General features: G+C 36.1%; 1 protein-coding gene across 2 annotated transcripts in view; it reads right to left on the reverse strand.

Moving 5' to 3' along the window:
- Positions 1-21,962, reverse strand: part of LOC102583029 (TBCC domain-containing protein 1-like) — a 50,040-nt gene that overhangs the window by 11,036 nt on the left and 17,042 nt on the right. For both annotated transcript variants that reach the window (XR_366929.2, XM_006342258.2), the window contains exons 3-5: positions 16,082-16,462; positions 2,728-2,832; positions 2,015-2,155 (exon numbers count right to left, since the gene is read on the reverse strand). Coding sequence is in view for 1 of the 2 variants with exons in the window: in XM_006342258.2 (XP_006342320.1) it covers positions 2,015-2,155; positions 2,728-2,832; positions 16,082-16,462 (627 nt within the window). In the remaining variant the exon portion in view is untranslated. The remainder of the gene's footprint in view (positions 1-2,014; positions 2,156-2,727; positions 2,833-16,081; positions 16,463-21,962) is intronic.

The following is a 21,962-nucleotide window of genomic DNA, read 5'->3' on the forward strand; positions in this document are numbered from 1 at the left end:
CCTCCCTCATACTTGGTGTCCTCACAAGTTATGCATCGCTTCATGACTCTAAGGTCCTCATAACATGTTCTCTTAGACCAAACCTTGGCAAGCTAGTTGGACCAATATCACACTAGCCCTTACATACACATTTTGCCATGAGATAACAACGATTGCCTTACAAATAATGTCTATAAAGCCATGAACACTCCATGAATGTAGCCTTCAGTTATATGTACTTTAGGTAAGAAGATCCCAAGTGTCATCTTTAGCCATGAACTCCCAAGACCAAGGGCCTCGTGATACTCACTCCCACAATATTGTGTCCTCCTGGCATGTGCATACATATTTAAAATTTTAAATGTTAAGATTTACAAAAGCTCTACAAATGTTTTCATGATGTTTCACTATCCGTAGCATGTCTAAAGCTTACCAATTACCATATGCTTTTCATGATGTTTTAATGGATGTTTTTTCTTTCAATTGAGATTTATAATGATGTTCAAGATTATATTAATGGCCCTTGAGCCATAAATGTTGGTTTCCAAAATATCATAGGTTTCTAAGCACCTTGTTTTCACTTAATGATTTAGACCTACAAGCGAAAAATTGAGAAAAGGGCCAATGAGCCAAGAACATAAAGCAAAGGCCAATGAACCAAGGATTATGGAAAGAGCATGTGAGTCAAAGATGATAATTTAATGAAATGGGCAAAAGGGGTCCAAGATATATGCTTTATATTTTAGAAGCTCTCTCACAAATTGAGCGTTGGCAAAAGGATTCAATACCCGAAGCTACACATTGTTGGTGTAGGGTATGGTTGCCCAAGAGGCTTGGCAGCTAGATAGTCAAGTCTCCCACATAGTCGGGATAACAGACTCAAGGATACTGTTATACACATAAGGTCGTCGATCCAAGCGGCAATCCTGGTGAAGACGGCTCAGTCGATCAGGTGTTGATCGAATGCAATGTCGTACACATGGTGACTACTATGTATTTATGGAAGTCCGTGACTAGGATCTCCCTACAGAAAGATTATATGTATGTTAAAGCTAAAAGTATGTTATCCATTTAATGATTTTACGTTTATTGATATCGTTTATCATTATGGTTTGCTTAAAGATTTAAAGATATGTTCAAGCTAAGAGTATTGTGTTTATTTACAGCTTTTATGATTTTCGATACCGTTTTCCTTATGCCTATACAATGTTGAATACCATTTTTCATGTTATCTCATATTTACTTTAGCAGGCTATGGTATGTCCAATTCTTCCATATGACTTTCCTCATATCCATTTACAGTGTTATAGTGCCCTATAATATTCTGTTTACTTTACATACGAGTACAATTTCATATGTACTTATGTCCCTTCTTACTATGTTGGGGACGTTGCCTTTCACGATGCCAGTTCAGGTGTTCAGAAAAATAAGTTTACTTGATAGGCATATTAGTTTGTATTCAATTGGAGTTGGTGAGACCCACGTCTTATATGGGGCCAATTTATGCCTATGATGTATTTTAATTTTTTGGGTACGCCGGGGCCATATGTTTTGAAATCAACTCAATTCGTCTTAAATATGGGTTTATATCATTTTATATGTTCAGAGGATTTGTTATGTTATTTTATGAAAAGAAGGTTTTAAATTACCTTTACTTCTATATTTCCGCTACTTGATAGAGAGTTGTTCTTATGTGACTCATGCATACTATTCCGCTTTTAGATGTGATGTCATTTAAATGTTTTGTATGAACATGTTCATATAGAAGGGTTCGCTCAGTCAGGTTAAGGCACTGGATGTTGGTCTGCCCAGGCCTAGGTTCGGAGCATGACAGCTAGTGTAAGATTCATGATTGCAAAAGGCTAAGGAAACATATTACTTCTTGGACTCTTGGGATACAGCTTGAGTGTGCATTGAAATTCAATGGCACAGATTGAGCATTGGAATTTCAGCATGAAAGAATAAATTAGAGTTTTGGTCATCCATAGAAGAAGCTGGCATTAATTCACCAGCAGCATAAAAAGTGCTGATTCACCTGCAATTTATGGTTATCACCAACAACAAGTGGTGCTTGATTCACTCCCAGGAAAAAAACACATTCACGACAGTTGGCGATACAGATACGTTTAGCCGCTGCTATTACATGCACACGTTCACAATGTTCAACTCTTACAGCCTGTAGAAGACATTTTAAAAAGGGAAAATTTTCATCACATATATAGAATTGGACACATAATGGCGAACCAAGTGCAGTCATAAATCAGTTAACAAATAAATGTAGAGAAAACTGTGTTACCTAAAATACCTCAATGCAAAAAATTAAACACCTCAAGTAACTGTTCACTTTGAATATTGAGACTTCAAAATTCAAGGATAATTCAAACAACATATAGAATTCGAGTAATCAATTTCAAGTACATGACAAGGTTAACCAAATATTAGTTATAAATAATGTGTAGAACTCTAGATACTTCACAAAGATAGTTTTTCATAAATTAAATGCCCTAACAGTATCACACATTGGAATGCACTACAGAAAAAAACCATAGTACTGCTCTTACAGCATAAAGTTAAACAGAATAACTGTGAGAAACAAACAAATAATAACACATGATATACATACATCATATATAGGATATTTACAAGGAGTTGTTTGCAATGCAGGATTAGAGTTACTTTAACAAAAACTTTAACAATCTGAATACCAACTTAACAAGGAAAATCTTCCTGAACTCTCACATTCCTTACCTTGCCAACAGCTCCCAAGACAATGGTAGCATCAGAGCATCCATATACTGTAGCATATGTCAGCGGTGCTAAAATGTAAAGGACTGATTCATGACAATTGACAACCTGAAAGGAAAAAAGGGAAACGTAAGGAGCAAATTTCAATATTGATTTTAGTGTTAAAACCCCTCCTTTTACTAACTTAGATGTCTGCACAAAGCATAAAAGAGAAGTTGATACGATGCTACAGCATTTGTTGGGTTACAAAGCCAGAAGTATTAGTCAACAAACAAATAACATTCATTTAAGCAAGGGAAAAAGACAGTAGGAATTTTACCAGTGTAAAAGTCATTTCATGTTTTAATCCACAAATTAGCACACAAACATTTGAGTTTATGTTGGGATTTACCAAATACATTAGTGACTGAGTAAGCTACTGATGAAGCACACAAAAGCTGATCAACCAGTTCCATGTAAAAGATGTGTTTTCTTTTTTTAAGAGGTTGGCTTTCAATTGATCAATCAAAGACGCCTCAATTACAAAGTAATTACAGTTGCCGTCTGTTTTGTCCTATTGGATCCATTTCATTCTAAAACAAATTTGTAGAATATTTCCAAGGCGTAGGGATTATCTCTTTTTTCAAGAGATAATGAATCAAAATCCCCCCTAAACTATCACATTTTTATTAGTTTCATACTTAAACTATGATTAGCTTATGTTACCCCCATAAACTATAATTTTCAGGTGCTAATCCCCCTCTAAACTATCACATTTTTATTAGTTTCAGACTTGAACTATGCCTAGTTATGTTACCTCCTTAACTTACTTTTCAGGGGCTAAAACCCCATGCTTGACATATGGCAAAGTGTGTGGCGTGAGGGGGAGAAAAGCCATCTACGTGGCTTTTACAATGGCTAAGTAAGTCATGGACTAAACAAAATAAAGGAAGGTGACAGAAAAAGAACTTGTGAATATATAAATATGTTCTTCAATCTCTCAAACTTTAGGACTTTTTCGTTAACAATACTTGATTCATACCTTTAAACACAAGATACGATAAAATCAAAAAAACTATAATTGTGAAATCAAACTTTGTTATGGTATTTATTATAAATTTTGTTATTTTGATGGTGGTGAGAAAGTGATTTTCATATTATATTGTTGGCTTCGTATTTTTTCTAATACAACTTACATTTCACTTTGTAAGGTATCTTTCAATCACATATCACTTCTATATTTATTTATTTTGAAATTGGTAACTTTGTGTATTTCTATCTATGATTAAGATCATTCAATACATTGGTTGTACTTGCACCATATTTACATCAAAAGACTCATAAGAAACTGGAGCTATTCTAGTCTTCTATAGAGAGCTTAATACATCTAGAATTTCAACAGTTTCTACCGAGTGAGACTGTCTACACCAAAAACTAAAGATCAAAATACAATTCATATTCATCTGTTGGATAGAGTTGCTCCTATTTTCAAAACATCTGGAATTCCTCTCTTTCCATATCGTCCACCACATACAAGCTGGAACCATTCTCCATCTTCCTCTATCTCTGACCTCTGACCTCCAAACCTGCTTCTTCCCAACTTGCTAGAGTTTCAGAAATCTTTCCGGGCATTATCCATGGTTATACTTCTGAGTGCCAAGAACATCCTCCATACTTGACCAGTTATTTTGCAGTGGAGGAAAAGATGATTAACTGTCTCTGTAGTTTCCTCACATAGGCAGCATCTGGGACAAATAGTAATCCCTCTTTTCATCAAGGTATCTTGAGTAAGAACTGCTTCTCTTGCCAAAAGCCAGACAAAACATGAAACCTTATATGGTATCTTAGCCTTCCAAATGTGCTTCCAAGGCCATTCTACCATTTGATGATTGGTTTGGTTCATATATTTGTAAGTTGCATTCACTTTGTAAGCACCACTGCTGTATCCATTCCACCATAATCTGTCAGCCCCTTTTTGTAAGCCTCCGAAAGCTCCTAGCAGATTGAAGAAAGCAATCACCCTACTCACCTCCCAGTCATTAGGCATTCTTCTGAAGGTAATATCCCAACCTTGGTTTGACCACTGTTCTGCCATTGTATTATGTTGATGAAGTACAAGATTGTAGATGTCAGGGAATTTCTCTTGTTAACTCTCAGTCCCTAGCCATATATCCTTCCAGAAAATAGTTTTACTACCATCTGCAACTTTGATGGTGCTTCTGTTTTTCAGCAAAGGCCATAAGACCCTGATAGATCTCCATAAACTAACCCCATAAGGAGTGTTGATCTCCTTTGTCATCCATCTGTCCTCTTCCTCATACTTTGTCTTGATAGCCCTTACCCATAACATTTGGTCTTCTAGTGTGTATCTCCAAAGCCATTTTATTTTTAAAGTCTTATTCTGAAACGTCAGATCTCTGAGTCCCAGTCCCCCCTTCTTCTTACTCACTGTTAAAGCCTTCCATTTCACCAAGTATAAACCTTGTTCTCCTTATTTCCTTGCCACAAGAAAGATCTTCTTACTCACATATTACTTCTATTACCCTCCTTTATTTCAACCATCTTATTATGATATCATATAAAATATCTTTATCTATCATTGCCATTTTCCTAGGAGACTGAGCATAAATATGTGACTCGTCATGATTGTATCTAACATCACTTCACCTTACTATGGGTCCAATCTAAAGTGCATATATTATGTCTTATTGATATATTTTAAACAGTAACTCTTCATAATGCTTCTGCAAAGTACAGTTTTTTGGCTGATGACTTCAGTTGTTTATTTAATAAGCAGAATATCATTTAAAAATAACACGCACCATGGAACCTTATCCTATATACTTGTGGTTAGCTCATTCAAAGCTAGAGTCAGCCGGTTCACTCATTCACAAAGGTAAACAAGTTGGGGCATAAGGCAGATCCCTGGTGTAAATCCACATATTCCTCTGTATCTCTTTTTCATTTTCACACTAGTTACTGCTCCATCATAATATCCTGAAATTCATTTGATTGATATGAGTTCCTTTCTTCTCAAGCACTGAACAAGGTACTTTTCTTAGCTTTTTATTATATGTTTTATCTAGGTCAATTACTACCCAACGAAGACCCCTCCCTATAAACTTCCATCAATATTTTCAGCAAAAATATAACCTCAATTATAGATCTACTCAACTCCGACTTCAATGAGGAATGCCCTATTCAAAAAAAAATATAGATCTACTAAGCATAAATACAATTGATCCTTTTTCAACCTCACAATATCTCCAAATCTATGGTTTATCACTCTTTCCCATCATTTTATCATGACCCTAGGTTTGATACCATAATAGTGTTCAAAACTTTGAATGTCTCATTTAATCTTATATATTAGAATGAAGGATACCCTACTCATTTGGCTACTTTGTAGTTGTTAATATAACATTGAATAGCTTGGTTAACCTTAACCATACTACTCCAACCTCTCCAAAGCACTTCCAAAAATTATATAGGAAGGTCATCTACAGCACCGGTTCTTTTAACCATTTTCAAGGCATCGCTACTTAATTTTGACCTAATTTAACATGTGGCCCTACTGGTTTTTGACTGTCACAATAAAAATATATAAAGTTATCTCCCCAACCTCCCAAAAATCAATCCCCATGCCCTCAAGTTTAGAAACCCTTTTTCAACCAAACTTTCTACTATGTCTACCTCTTTTCATCATTTCCTGCTTAGAATTCCCTCACGAAATACAAAATTATAAGACTCTGAGTCTACTATATAGTGCTCTCATATTAGGAGTCAAAATGTGCTAGCTTAATCTATTATCTATAGGGCCTCGTACTAGACATCCCTCTAAGAATACTACACCATCATATCACTATAATCAAAAGAACTCAAGCTCTAATCAAGAAGTACTAAACTCCTAGTATCATGGTCTGCGACTCTATCAATCACAATATTCAAGCGTAACGTTTCTACACCCACTTTATGGATCTCCTAACCGAAAATCAGTAACTTAAATCATTTTCGTATGGATCTACACCAAATATCCCATTTCTAACGATTACACATAATAAATGATCATCTCACTCTTCCCCCCTTTTACCTATAACCTTAGCTCGAATTTCCACGCTACAACCTTCCCAATAAGGAATCATTTACTCTCTTATATATATCATTGCTCCCTTTCTTTAAAACACCATAACATAACATCATAACATAAGGGAGGTCAGTGAGGTATTAGAGTACGGGTTTCAAGAAAGAGGAGTAATGCTATTCAATTATGACTCATATTTATTGCACTACTCAAGGGAGGAGTAAGATATGGTAAAATAGGTACGAATACGTCATCTATAAAACACACAAAGAATAGAGAAATGATCATTCTGACATACATATAACGTGGCATGAGTTCTTAGGAAACGACCATATCGGGAAACATAAGTTTATAGCTCACGATCAGGGTACCACAAAGTTTTGGGATCCATCGAATATTAGGGTGAAACTAGAGTTACCAAATGTGACATTTTTCTCCTAGTTCGAGGAGTGAAACATGCTTTAGAATTTGCATGAAGTGCTTGGGCCTTAGACATAGGTATGGAATGAGTGTGTAAGATATGAGACACGTGACATCTTGGTCTTAGTCATAACATGATACAAATTGGCAACCTACAACAGAGTAAGGTTGTTTCGAGTTGAGTATAACATGAAACACAACCTTAAGGATCATGAGCATCACATCATCGTACTTGAATATCTAGAAGTTTAGAGGGGAACTTGTATTAATTGAGAAACATTATTGCTTTTGGTCAACAAGTCAGACATGAACATAAGTGTGCATATCAAATCTGGATCTCAAACATAAACATGGCTAGAATGAATAAAACATAGGTAGAGTGTCTTCTTAAACAGAAGTACAAGGGATACATTAGAATAAGAAGGGATACCTATGGAACTCATCATAGACCCCTCTATTAAACTCAAGGCATGCCATGGTCCAAACCTTATCATCTCACCTTAGTTCCAAGGTCACCATCCTAGGTTTGTAGACCTATTGTATTAACAGATCTATAAGCACACTATTCAATGCGAAGGGGAATTTTATACACATGAATACTATATTTGGAAGGTACCACTTCTTTCTAGGACACCCCTTCCAAAGATACTACCCTTACCTATACCAAGTTTGTCATCATCCTAAAAATTAACCCTCATGGGGATACACATTCCCATATTCTTGAACACTCAACAATTTATTTCCCACTCCTTGCTCTACTAGCATTAAACTTCTAATCTCATATCCTTCCAATTCAAAGGGATTTAGTACTATACTAAAGGGCTCACATCTTTAGCTACAGCTCCCTCAATTCAACTCTAATGAGCACCATATATTAACCACCTAACCTCCTTTATACGAAGCAAATCCTGAATACTACTAGGTACACATACCACTTATAAACTTGGGTACAATATATTCTTACAAATTTAAGGCTCTTATTCCTTTAATGACTTAACCACAATTCACTGCTTCAACACTAGTCCTCACATAAATCATGCGCACATATTAAAGATTCTCAAGAGATACCAACTTGAACTATCCCTCACACCACATCTAGCCTAATAGATCTATTCCCACAAAGACTATTCCATTATCTTCAAGATATCATCATTTCTTTTTCTCCCTGCAATTAACATCTAGAGTTCAAACTTAGTGTCTTGTAAAAATCATGGAATACCGATGAAACCTCCACATACTATACAAGTCCATCAAAATTTTGATAAGGAAATCAACCTAAATTTCTAATTTCACGCAACTATGGCCTACACACACATCTTCTTTGCAACATTACTATTACACTTGAAATTTACTACACACCTCCTCACTTATTAGACCGACTTGCAACTACTAGAAAGCAAATTGCGGATCACCAGTCCACTAATCCCCATGATAAAGTAGTAAAACTTATCTTTGACTCTATCTAAATATAATCTCTTAGCACATTCTTCCTTTTCCCCATCACATCTATCTTCCCATACATACATTTAAACCACACATATAGTTCTAAGCAACAAGGAGTTCCTCTCCAAAACCACCAATTGAAACTTACACTTGTAAATTCTTAACCACCCTATCTTTTCTGAACTTGGTAAGGTTGTATTATATCATAAAACAGTACATGGGTTGTACTGAAACCTTATATACAAAAGCCCCAAAATCTTACTACTCTATGGCTAAATTGAGTCTAAAACATCAATTATAGAGACAATGACATTTGAGTATAACTGATTACACCAAAAACATAATAGCAAAATGCAATTGAGCTTCACTTTCTGCACACTGTTTTCTATGCTCTCAAAACACCTAGAGTTCCTCTCTTTCCATATTACCCACCATATTGAAGCAGGAATAAGTCTCCATCTGCCTCTGTCTTTTGCCAGTACTCCTGCTTCCTCCCAGCTCTTTAAAGCCTCTGAAACTTTCCCAGGCATAGTCCAGGAGATGCCTTTGTGACTCAAAAAAATCCTCCATAATTGTTGAGTGTACTTGCAGTGTAGAAACAGATAATTCGCATTATCTAAAGTCTCCCCACAGAGAAAGCATCTAGAGCATAAGGTTATCCCTCTCTTCATGACATTGTCTTGAGTAAGAGCTGCTTCCTTGGCCAACAACCAGACAAAGCAAGATACTTTGTAGGGTATTCTGCTTTTCCATATTTGTTTCCATGGCCAATTTTTTAATTTGTTGGTTTGTCTGATCCATTAGTTTATAAGCTCTATTAACTTTGTATACTCCTCTATTGTTTCCTGTCCACCATAGAACATCCATCCCTGTTTGAAGTCCATTGAAAGGTTCCACTATGTTAAGAAAATCAGCTACTCTCTGAACCTCCCAGTCATTTAGATGTCTTCTGAAGTTGAAGTTCCACCCCTGTAGTGTCCATAAATCTGCTATAAACCCTTGCTGAAATGTAACTAAGTTGTAAATATCAGGAAATAACTCTTCCAAGTTGCCTTTCTCATGCTAATTATCCTTCCAAAACATGGTCTTTCTCCCATCAAAAGCTTTCACCTTTGAGTTGTTCTTCACTTCATCCCATAGATTCCTAATGGACCTCCAAAGGCCGACTCCATAAGGAGTAGTCACCTCTTTGGTCATCCATTTGTCTTCTGGTATATATTTAGCCTCAATCACCGTTTCCCACAACAATTGATTACCATTTGCATACTTCCATAACCATTTCATTTGAAGAGCTTTACTTTGCAAGTTTAGGTTCTTAATCCCCAGACCACCTATTTTTCTTCCCAGTTATCACTGATTTCCACTTTACCAAGTGAAATCCTTTCTTTCCCTAATTGCCCTGCCACAAAAATTTCCTTCTAATACTGTCCAGCCTCTTGGTGACCCCTGGTGGGTTAACCACCCTATCTTTTCATTCACCACTTACACTTGTTCTTCAAGATCTCCTTCCTTATTTCAAATAAACTAAAAAAAAACCATATTAACAAACCACTCTTTTTGTATGAACTACACTAAAATTTTCTAATCTTTGTAGACATAACCAACACAATAAGGGCGTACCACCTTCATCACTCAATTAATGGGTACAATACTCTCGCTATTTTCTTCGATCAATTCCTACTCCCACTCTTAGACTTCTAACTTATGATTTCACACCTCAATCTCTAGGGTTATCTCATTGTTCATGAGTCACAACACCCTAATTTATACTTTATATCGGGTGAAAATACTACCTCCATAATCAGATACATATAGACACATATTCTCTTAAGTCGGCATCTACACACAATTATTAGAGCACCTAGAGTCTGGACACCCGTCCTACCTTAGCTCAAACGCACGATTCATGAAAATAAGGGTATACACTTGAACCAATAAACTTTGATGCACTAATGGACTCCTCTTAAGTCGTTGTGCAAATTTCGTACCCTTTTTGATGACTAAATCCGAAAGAATCGCACTGTTAGAAAAATAAGCTTTAAACACGTCAATCACCTCGAGAATTAAGGCATAGCTAATAAAATTAAAGTAAGGAAGGAAGTCTGGATGAGTTTATTACGGATGACTCGATTGCACGATCTGGAGTATGAAAGAATAAGAAACATTTCCTAAATGTCTTATAGCCTCCTCGTTATAAGTGTGGCACGCTACACACTCATAAAAAGGACTCTACTCGACACGATTTCGTAGACATCCTAAGACACTTGAACCTTAAGCTCTCATACCAAGTTTGTCACGCCTCGAAACTCCACCCTAGACGTGGCATGGCACTTGGAACCCCATTAGGCCAGAGAGCACCAACCAATTTGTTTAACCCGGCTAATCCAATAGAAATACCTATTTAAATAACAATGCGGAAAGTAAGGCCCATTTCAATTAACCTTCAAAACAGGAAAACCAATTTAACTCTTAATTAGAAAACCAATTCCAACTAACCATAGGTCTACGAAACCTCTACTAACAAAATAACAATGTCTACATCGGGACATGGCCCCCGACATACCATGAAAAACAAAGGAAAGACGGATAAAGAAAAGTCCACTTTTCGAAAGATGGAAAGCTCACCACAACGTTGAGTTTTATCCCTCAATGATCTACTGTTGCCTGGAACCACGAACTTGTGTCTCTGATCCTACCTCATGAAACGATGTAGCGTCCGAGGACAGTCAGTACGGCGAATACTGACATGCAACCCAAGGAAAAAGGATAAACAGTATACATATATAAAACATAACCATAAAAGAAAGGTGAAATCATAAGTGCAGACCCAAAGCATTTGGAATAGACCTTTCAAAAATCATTAATCTTGAGTAAGGTAGTATTCACCGAGATAATGCGACCCATGGGTTATATGGGTCCGGCCTCTGCCGGACCGAGGGTCCCAATCCATGTATGTCGCATGGAATTGAGAAGTATAAGAATCTGGCGAACAAAACTCTCCCAAATAAAAGACTGTAGAGGCTGCTCTGATTTAACAACCTATAGTGGTCATCCCATATTTCAGGACAAGGACCTTCAACGTCGGCAAATGCGGTTTCGGGTGATGAGTCACAAGGATATTGCACCTTCTCGTTGATACTAGCAAACTCTCTTTAAGCCCCCTATTAAAACATTTACAAGTTTCCATTTATTAAGAGTTATCCGAATAAGGCATATTCCAATTGGTATCGTCATATCAAGACTTGCAAGCCATTATAACCATCCCATATTTCACATTTAACCATTTCAAACTCTTAACTGGTCCTTTAAAACCAAAGACTCATTTATATTAAGACATTCCGTTCAATGCCAACATCCAAGTCTCTCCAAGTTATAAGACAACATATAAAATGCAAAATCATTAGCATTTAACCATGATGGAAAGTTACCCTTTGTTGATCACTTTAAACTAAAGCTTTTGAACGACTCATAGATTTCCAAATTCGTTATTTATAGTAAAAACCTTTTTCAATTTTCAAAAGCATATGAGACAATTCACCCATTCAAAACCAACAATCCAATTTTTGGAATCATAATAAAGTATTTGAACACAATTAACAAGAGATGAACATTTGTAATCAATTTTCATGAAATCATCTCTCAACTCCAACCTCAAATCATAATTTGGGAAATACAAATAATAGAATATGAACCTTGTATGAGTAGTTTGAAGTAGGGAGTGTTCAAACAGACCTTTTGACGAAGAACTTAGGAAAGAAACTTTGAGAATTAACCTTAGATCTTGCTTCTTAAAGTGTTGGGGAAGAAGAGAAAAAAAGTTTGTCGTAACTTATCAAAAATCTCTTTGAATATGACTTATGAGGGAAGTCAATAGTCATGGGTTAGGGTTATGATATGTGGAAAGGACAAAAACACCCCTCTTAAAACGTGAAGAGAAGAGAAGACTTAAACAATTTCGGAGCTGGTGCGTGTCGCACAGCTGGTGCCTACTTCGCGTGACTTTAATAGTGCTACTGCCTCTACCATGCGGCCGCACGGCTGATGTCTACTTCGCGCAGTGGATTGCGCAGAACCCGTAATGCCCAATAAAATATGCATAGCTTTTAGGACATAACTTGGATTGACGAACGGTCAAAAGTGTTGGAACAAAGACTTCATGACCTTTTGTTTTCTTGGTATTAGGCCACAAAATCTTAATACTCTAGGAGTTCCTTATAACCTTGATTCACATCCAAAGATCTTCCAAATAAAGAAATTATTTTAAATACCTATCTAACATTAGAAATCATCAGATTTGGAGTCTATATGCATTTACAGAACGGCTCGGGTCATAGCTTGGAAATTTGGGGCGTTACAATTATAACACTAGTAAGAGGCCCTATTCCAACAATTTATCCACTATATCTTCCTATTATTTTCCACACACTGTTGTTTTTATGAACATACTCTGGTGCACTTCTCTTTTTATGATTACTTGTTATAGCACTCTGGTGCACTTCTCTTCTAACCTTAAAGAATCTATCACCAAATTGCAAATGGATATATATATATACACGACACACCAAGGGCACATGAGTGGATGCTTTAAAATTGTCAAAAAAAATGCATCAAACAGCCAAAATTCCAGGTATATGCTGAACTTATCATTGATCGGTACAAGAAAGAAAAACCAAAGGAAGAAACTTACTAACAAAGAGCCAAAGAGGCCCCAAAAAAGATTGCAAAACAAATCCTCTTCAATGAATTGAGCATGACATTGATCTCACAATGTCACGACTTTGATGCAGTGAGAGAAATTCTCCTTGTTGATAACTAAAATATTAGTCGTGTCTACTTACACGACATAGCTTACTTCAAGTTTCAATAGTATTAAGCCTACTATTTACTCGCGCAAATTGAAAATGGACAGACAAAAATTAGAAGATAAAAACAGATACTTTTTCATGATGGTGGTACGCAACCAACTCGAGTGTACCTCGACTATTCCATGGGTACATGTTACCTCCACTAGATAGGTACCAGGTAACTTTGCCCACTAAGGCTTAGGCAGATGGAAAAATCTCCTGGTGGTTTTTGTCGTCACTAGGATTTGAACTTAAAACCTCGTGGGACTCATCCCACTTCATTGACCACTACGCCACACCATTGGGTCAACAAAATAGATTCTTTTTTGACAAGTTCGAAATCATATTGATTTCCTTAGATAATAAATAAACACACACATAGATATATATATATATATATGTGTGTGTGTGTGTGTGTGTGTGTGTGATAGCATATAATTATGATGGTAAACATCAAAATACAAGGACAAGAGCAGATATATACAACATCACCGGAAACTGACCTCACTTCTTCAGCCATGAAGCATCATATCATTTGTGTTCTATGCCTGAATTTTTAGTTTCTTACAAGGTACAGCGCAACCATCTGAAGTTCTTTTTAAAATGTGGAATTTATTGCATTCTATCCAACACGGAGCATTCTAATATCATAACAAAGTAATCATCATCCAAGACTAATTTTCACCTAAGAAGATTACCCAAATTGCACTGCACCTAAGCTCATCACACTACTGTGCTTCCAGCTCAAAGAGAAGGATTATACTAGAAGGATATCCATTCACGAGGAGAAAATTCCAGAGGAGGAGAATATTCAGAAGGGAATTGTCGAATTTTTTTCACTCTACAAGGAACAGAGTGATTGGATAACAATCTGGAACAAATCGAATTCAGTACTATGAGGAAAGAACAAAAGGTGATTGCAGTAGAATTTTTGAATATTTTGATCGCAGTAGATTCAATTCCATATTTATATGCTGCGACAGTAGCACATTTTGACGATGCTATATCTCGATAACTTTACAAATGGGTAGGACAGAATCCTGTACCTTTTAGAACATAGAGCACCTTCTGAATTATAAAACTCCAGGAAAATTTATTCGGATTCAGTGAATAATTAAACCAAGGATATGCATTAGGACAACAGGGGCTAAAAAGCACAAGCGGAATAAGCCTCCTTAAATCAGACCACCGGGGTGATTTATTTAAACGGAAAAGGACTACAAATAACTATAGGAAAAGGTCTCAAAATACCCTCCATTTACCTATTTTGTTACAAATACCCCTCCACTCACCTTTTTGGCTCACTTATATCGTTAAAACTAACAGCCCTTTCTTTATTTTTTTTGTTAATAATTATTTATCTAGTGTTACTTTCTTATTGGGTAAAATAAAAAAATCCCACCCCAACCAAAGTTGATGACATGGAAAATAAGATCAACTAAAAATTACATATTAGAAAAAAGAAGAAGTTAAGAACGAGAGAACGAGAAGAGATAAAGTGAATCGAAGATCCAACAAAGTATCTAGTTTTTCGGTACCTAAAATTTTTGGAAAAGTTCGTTCTTACTAATATTATGAAAATTGAAAATTTTGATTAGTTGTTAGAAAATATATTGTCGGAATAAATGAAGATGACCGGAGATAAAACCCATCAACCTTGTTTCCTCTGTTAAATCTTACCCCAAATTCATCAATCTCTCGGACTACAACTTAAATATGACTAAAATCACCTCTTATTTGGCTATTTTTTGTGCCCGTACCAATTCTAGTGTGGCTACAGGTGAATTGGTCATTAGCTTATGTGATAACAATGCCTATTTGGTAAAGGGGATAGATGGGAAGCCTTGTGGACGATGCTGTTTTACGGGCTAATCGTTGGTAATCAGTTGCGTATTTTGGTGATGATATTGCAGGGTTAAGTGGTAGAATTTTCTCCTATCATCTCCACTTATTCCGGCAATATATTTTCAACAATCAATTAAATTTTTCAATTTTCACAAGTAATAAAGGTGACACTACAAGTACAGATTTTCTCCGATCATCTCCATTTATTCTGGCAATATATGTGACACTATTAAGTACAAATTTCTGATAAAAATTAGTTGTCGGAAAAAGTCGATACTCTGTTGATCTTCAGTTCATTTTATTCCTTTTGTCAAGTTTTAACTTTTTATTTTATTTGTTGACATGTAATTTGTAGCTGATCTTATTTGCCATGTCATCAGTTAGGGGAGTTTTTATTTCACAAATGAGAAAATGACATGTAATAAATAATTTTTTAAAGAATAAAATAAAAAGAAGTTGTTAGTTTCAAGGGTATAAGTGAGCCAAAAAGATGAGTGGAGGGGCATTTTTAGCAAAATAGGTGAATGAAGGGTATTTTTAGGCCTTTTCCTATAGCTCAAGGGTATTTTTGGCCCTTTTCCGTTATTTAAAAAATCCAAGGCATTAAGATCAATCTATCAAATACCTTACGGGTAAAGACTAAGAAAAGATACTCAAGTTACCAACAAAATACTGTCTTGTAGATAACTGAATCATGCAACTTATAACTTTGACAACGAGAACATCAGAAATTTAGTTAATATACCTTCACAGAAGAGCCTTTAAGATCATTTGGCTTCCGTACATATGATGTTTTAGAGATTCCCTCAATGAAATTTGGGCCTCTAGGACTTGATGAATTCTTTACTGTACTTGCAGAGACATCAGCCGTTGGCACATCCTGATCGGGGGCACTCGTTGGTCCATTTTCCTTTGCAGAAGCCCTACTCTCAGTTATGTGTTCCAATGTAGACGCTATATTTTGTAGAAGCCAATCATGTAGCTGAGCTGCAGGAACAGGAACAGCTGGCATGTTTGGATCTGAATTAGCAAAAAATGGGGCATTCTGACTCAATGGGATATTCTCAGATCCTTCACCAAAATAGAATATAAAGCCAAGATGCTCAAACTTCTCTGCAGACAGAACCTAAGAAATAAAACTAATTGGTCAGCTTTATAGCACATCTTTAGGCCAATACTCTGGCACACAGGGGTAAAAGAAATGGCTGCAGAGAGGCATAAATGAGACATCATCAGCATTTTGAAGCCTTGGATTCCATAAGAAAAGACGTGTTCTCCAGCTTGCCATAAAAACTTCATAGAAAATGCAATAATTAAAGGGATTTTGTTTTCCTTAGATACAATAATATTGTCCTAATAGAAACCAGCATGTAATAAAGGGCACCATAACTTGCCCAAGTTCAATAGAAAAGGCCTCAATCCTCGCCCAGGTAGAATTGCATAAAAGTTAGGAAAGAAAACCTGACAGATCACCTCATTCGCACTCAGTTTCAGACACCTCACTGGAACACCCCCCCACCCCCAACTCTAATATATATATATATATATATATATATATATATTGGTTTTGGTATGGTTAAATGACGCTACTCCACCAAAACCCCTGACTAAGTAGCTTCCTTTAAATTGTAACTAAATAAAACTTGAGTAAAATCTTTCATAAAAATATTTAAAACACTTTTCTAGTTAAGTAATACTAATTGTATAATGAACCTTAATATTGGCTTTTTCATAATTTGGCACTCAAAAGCACGTTAGGGAAAAAACTATCCGAACACAATGCCTTTTTCAAATACTAAAAAAAGAAATGCACTTTTGACAAACACAAATTATGTTGAAGTATTGAGATTATAAAATGAATTAGCCACACACAAATTGCTTCTCTCCAAAAGCACTTCTCTGAAAAGCCATTTTGACAAAACCGCTCCTTAAAATAAGTAGGTGTATAGAAGTGTTGAAGTATTGAGATATTTACTGTCTTTGATTCTTTTTAAGTTAGTATTCTATTTCTGAAATTTAGTTATTTAGTAGGAGAAAATGGCCAAATGCCCCCCTAATCTATTACCAGATTTCCAATTACACACTTAAATTTCACGGGGGTCCTATCATCCCCTCTGAACGGTTTAAAATTGAAATTATTGTACCCCTAAAAAGCCACAACCACATTTATATTGATGGGTGAAACTCACACTTTGACACGTGGAAATTCCATTAAAAAAAAGTTTTTCTTCAATTTTTTCATTATTCCTCACTCTTTTCTTCTATTTTTTCACCATCTTTGCAAACCAAAAAATATTTTCACCATTTTCTCCATTACTATAAACACCAAAGGTCTACCAATCACTACAATCTCTCATCCATTAATCAATTTAGTGTATATCATTTCAATGAATGTTGACTTGCTACAACAAAAATCTTAGGAGAAACCGACGATGTGTTCCACATCATCGTCATCGTTGGCGGCGACGACTTCAATTTTGAAAAGGAGAAGGTCGGCAAGGATTTTGATTCCCATTTGTCATTTCGTCCACTATTTGATTGGTATTAAGATCATTTCCATGAATGCATATGTCAAATTTCTCAAATTGGAGTTAATGAATACATAACAATGGAGAAAAATTGAATCTGGCGAGCCGGCCCGGAAAAGCTTCTCGACCATGTGAACAGATCGAGATGCAGATCTTAGGCCGCTTGATGGTACAAACAAACACTCCATTGTTGTTTTCAATCGCCATAGCCAAAAACATTTTATTTTCAAAATCAAATTTGGGTTTCATCGGAAATTCAAAATTCTTCGTTGGTTTGGATTAAAATTAATAATTTGGAGCTCCGAAGAACCAAAATAAGAATTTGCCAACCGAATTAACCTTGTGGGTTGACCATGTACAAGGATGATTAACAACTACAATAATATCGATAAAGAGTTGATTTTCAAATATTCCTAATTCCATACACAAATTAGAATCAAGAGGAATACAAAAGTTCTATGGTAAATCCGGTGAAGATAGTAATGGCAGCAGCGACGTAGAAATGACGGGAGATGGACAGATCTGGTCACGAAGAAGGAAGAGGTTTCTATGTATATATATATATATACACACACTAAAAATAAAGTTTTGATATTTGTTTTCGGTGCTCGCTCTCTTAGGGAGAGTGAAATACACTCACTTCACCACATAAGCATTTAGGGAGATGATAATTTCAGTTTTAAACACTCCAAGGGGGTGATAGGACTCTCGTGAAGTTTAAGTGTGTAGTTGGGAATCCGGTAATAGATTGAGGGGCATTTGACCATTTTCTCTATTTAGTAGAGGTAGAATAGGAGTTTATTTAGTAGCCTAGTTGAAATAGAATAGGAGACTTTCATCTATTTATTTCTATGACGTGAATGAATAAAATAAGCAGAATATTTTGGTTCCAGTATTGTTTCCTCTTCTCTATAGAACAAATGGTATCAGTAGCTTTTTTATTCCAAGGGCTTGTGAGTTAGAGTCAACCAGAAGAAAGAGAAAACCTGCACTAAAACCAACTATTTCTTGATTACTTCATCCCCTATTTTTTCTGGAGAGAATTATCCAATTTGGGCTGTAAAATGAGAACCTATTTGCGAGCATATGATTTGTGGGAAGTGGTAGAGGTTGGAGGAGCGACAAATCCTTTGCCAAATAATCCAACTATGGAGCAAATTAAGAATCACAGAGAAGAGGTTTCAAAAAAATTTAAAGCTCTCTCTTGCATACCATCAGCACTTTCAGAAGTAATTTTTACTAGAGTTATGGCTAATGAGACTGCAAAGGAGGCTTGGGACAAGTTGAAAGAAGAATTCTAAGGAAGTGACAAGACCAGGCAAATAAAAAGTGATAAATCTGAGAAGAGAGTTCGAAATTCTCAGAGTAAAGGACTCAGAAACCATATGTCACCTTCAGAACTTGTACATGCTCTTCAAGCTCAAGAGTAGAGAAGATCCTTGAGGCTAGAAGAAGCTGTTGAAACTGCTCCTCAAGCCAAGTTCCAAGGGAAGATGCAGATGCAGATGCAAAATGAAGGAAAATATCCGACACTTCTACAAGTTTTAAAAGAAAAAACAAGGTGATTCTCACAACGGAGACAAGAAGAAAGAAAACTTTCCACCATGTAAGTTCTGCAGAAAAACCAATCATAAATAGGATGATTGTTGGTTTAAAGAGAAGAAACAACCTCTTCAATGTAGATATTGCAACAAGCTTGCCCATGTTGAAAGGTTTTGCAGAGTGAAGAAGGAGAACTACCAACAAACTCAAGCCAGTGTTTCTGAAGTTGAGGACCAGGAGGAGTTTGTGTTTATAGAGATGATAGCAACGAGATTGGATGATGAAAGCATCTGGTTTCTGGACAGTGGTTGCACTCAACAAATGACTAGTAAACAAGAATACTTTACAAAGTTGGAATCTGTCAAAGGCCTTGTCAAGTATGCAAATAAAAGCAAGTTGACGATTGTTGGTAAAGAAACTGTGGCAATTGAAGCTCCCAAAGGTACTAAATTTATTCAAGATGTTTTGTTGGTGCCTAATCTTGACCAAAATCTGTTAAGATTTGGTCAAATGCTACAACAAGACTATATTTTACTGTTCAAAGATAGAAAATGTGTTGTTTTTGAACCTAGTGGACAAAAAGTGATTAATGTTGAATGATCAAAAGAAGTTCTCTTTGAATTGGAGATCAAATTCTGAACAAGCTTGTTGAAGTAGTAGATGTGCATAGGATTCAAAATTATGGCACAAAAGGCTTGGCAATTATAACTTGAAATCAATTCAATATGCTCAAAAGCATGATTAGTGAAGGACCTGTGTGTGAAAGTTGTCAACTAAGAAAGCAACACAGATTGCCTTTTTCAAAGTCAGTTGTAGACTGATGAAAACTCCTTTGCTCAATGGCAGCAAGTATTTTATTCTTTTTATAGCTGATTTCACTCGAATTACTTGGGTATATTTTTTTGAGAATGTTTTATTTTATTTTATTTTTGAGAATGAACTTGGGTATATTTTTTAAAGCAAAAGCTTAAAGTATTTGTTGTTTTCAAGAAGTTTAAAGCTTTTTGTGAAACTCAAAGTAAATGCTTGTTGAAAACTCTCATAACAGACTACGGGAAGGAGTATACTTGAAGTGAATTTCATTTGTTTTGTGATGATATGGAAATTGAGCATCAACTTACAGTCACTTACTCACCCCAGCAAAATGGAGTTTCTTAAAGGAAAAAATAGTCTACCCTTGAGATGGTCAGGTATAAGATTTTTAAGAAAAAGTTGCTAAACTCTTTTTAGGCAGAGGCGATAAACACATCGATTTACTTGCAACATAGGTTGCCAACTAGGGCCATGGATGAAATGGACACCAGTTGAAGCTTGGAATTGCATAAAACCATCAACATCTAAAGGTGTTTGGTTCATTGTGTTATACTCATGTACCAACTGTCAAACGGAGCAAGCTTGATGAAAAAGCTGAAAAGGGAATTTTGGTTGGTTATAGGTCTGTCTCTTCTTCTTTTTTTTAAAATGGTAATGGTGTATTCTTCAGCATTAAGGAGATGCTGGTGACCTGCAAACAGAGGGGAACAAAAGAAGAGAAAAAAAAATTAAAAAAAATATTTACAAGGGTCCTAATAATTCTACAATTTGTTCTGTAACCTCTAAACCTTTCTCTTTACACCAAAAATAAAAGCATGCAATACAATCCCATCTAACCTTCTGAATGGAATTGGACCTATCTTCAAAATTTCTACTATTTCTTTATTTCCATACTATCCACCAAATGCAATGTGGAATTATCTTCCACCATGCCTTTTGACTCTTGCTCCCCCCTCTTCTTATCCAACAACTCAACAAATCTGCAGTATGCTCGGGCATGGTCCAGTTTGTTTTTGTGAGACTAAGGAAGATGGCCCAAATTTGTGTTGTAAAGTTGCAATGCAAGAATAGATGTTGGTTGGACTCTGTTGCGTTCCCGCATAATGAACACCAAGATACTATAATCTTTCCTTTTCTCCTCAGCACTTCATGTGTCAGGCAAGCCCTTCTAGCAACCAACCATGTAAAGCATTTTATCTTAGTTGGTGCTAAGGTTCTCCATACCTTTCTCCACAAACTCTGCTTAGAGTTGCATTGCTGTGGACTTTCCATTTTGTATGCTCTGCTAACCGTGAAAGCCCCATCTTTACTATGTTTCCATCTCAAAGAATCAGGAGCATTGGTGATGCCAGGGAATTTTTCTAATAGCTCTAGCAATTTGGCCACTCTCTCCACTTCCCAGTCATTCAAAAACCTTCTGAAGATTAGATCCCACCCTTGTGCTGTCCAACATTCATTGATATTTGCATCAGGATTACTACATAGTAAGAACAGATCTGGAAAGGATTCTTTTAGAGGAATCTGTTTGTTCCACGCATCTGTCCAAAACTTAGTTCTCCTGCCATTTCCCACTTCAATGTACGTATTAGCTTCAAGTTTTTGCCATAAGTTTCTGATAGTTCTCCAGACCCCCACCCCATAGGCATCAACACTAACATTACTGCACCAAGGATTGTACTCACCATACTTGGATCTGATGACATCCTTCCATAAAGCTTGCCCCTCTTCATTATACCTCCATAA

The sequence above is a fragment of the Solanum tuberosum genome, unplaced genomic scaffold (assembly GCF_000226075.1).
Source record: "Solanum tuberosum cultivar DM 1-3 516 R44 unplaced genomic scaffold, SolTub_3.0 scf00036, whole genome shotgun sequence".
Taxonomy (NCBI): Eukaryota; Viridiplantae; Streptophyta; class Magnoliopsida; order Solanales; family Solanaceae; genus Solanum; species Solanum tuberosum.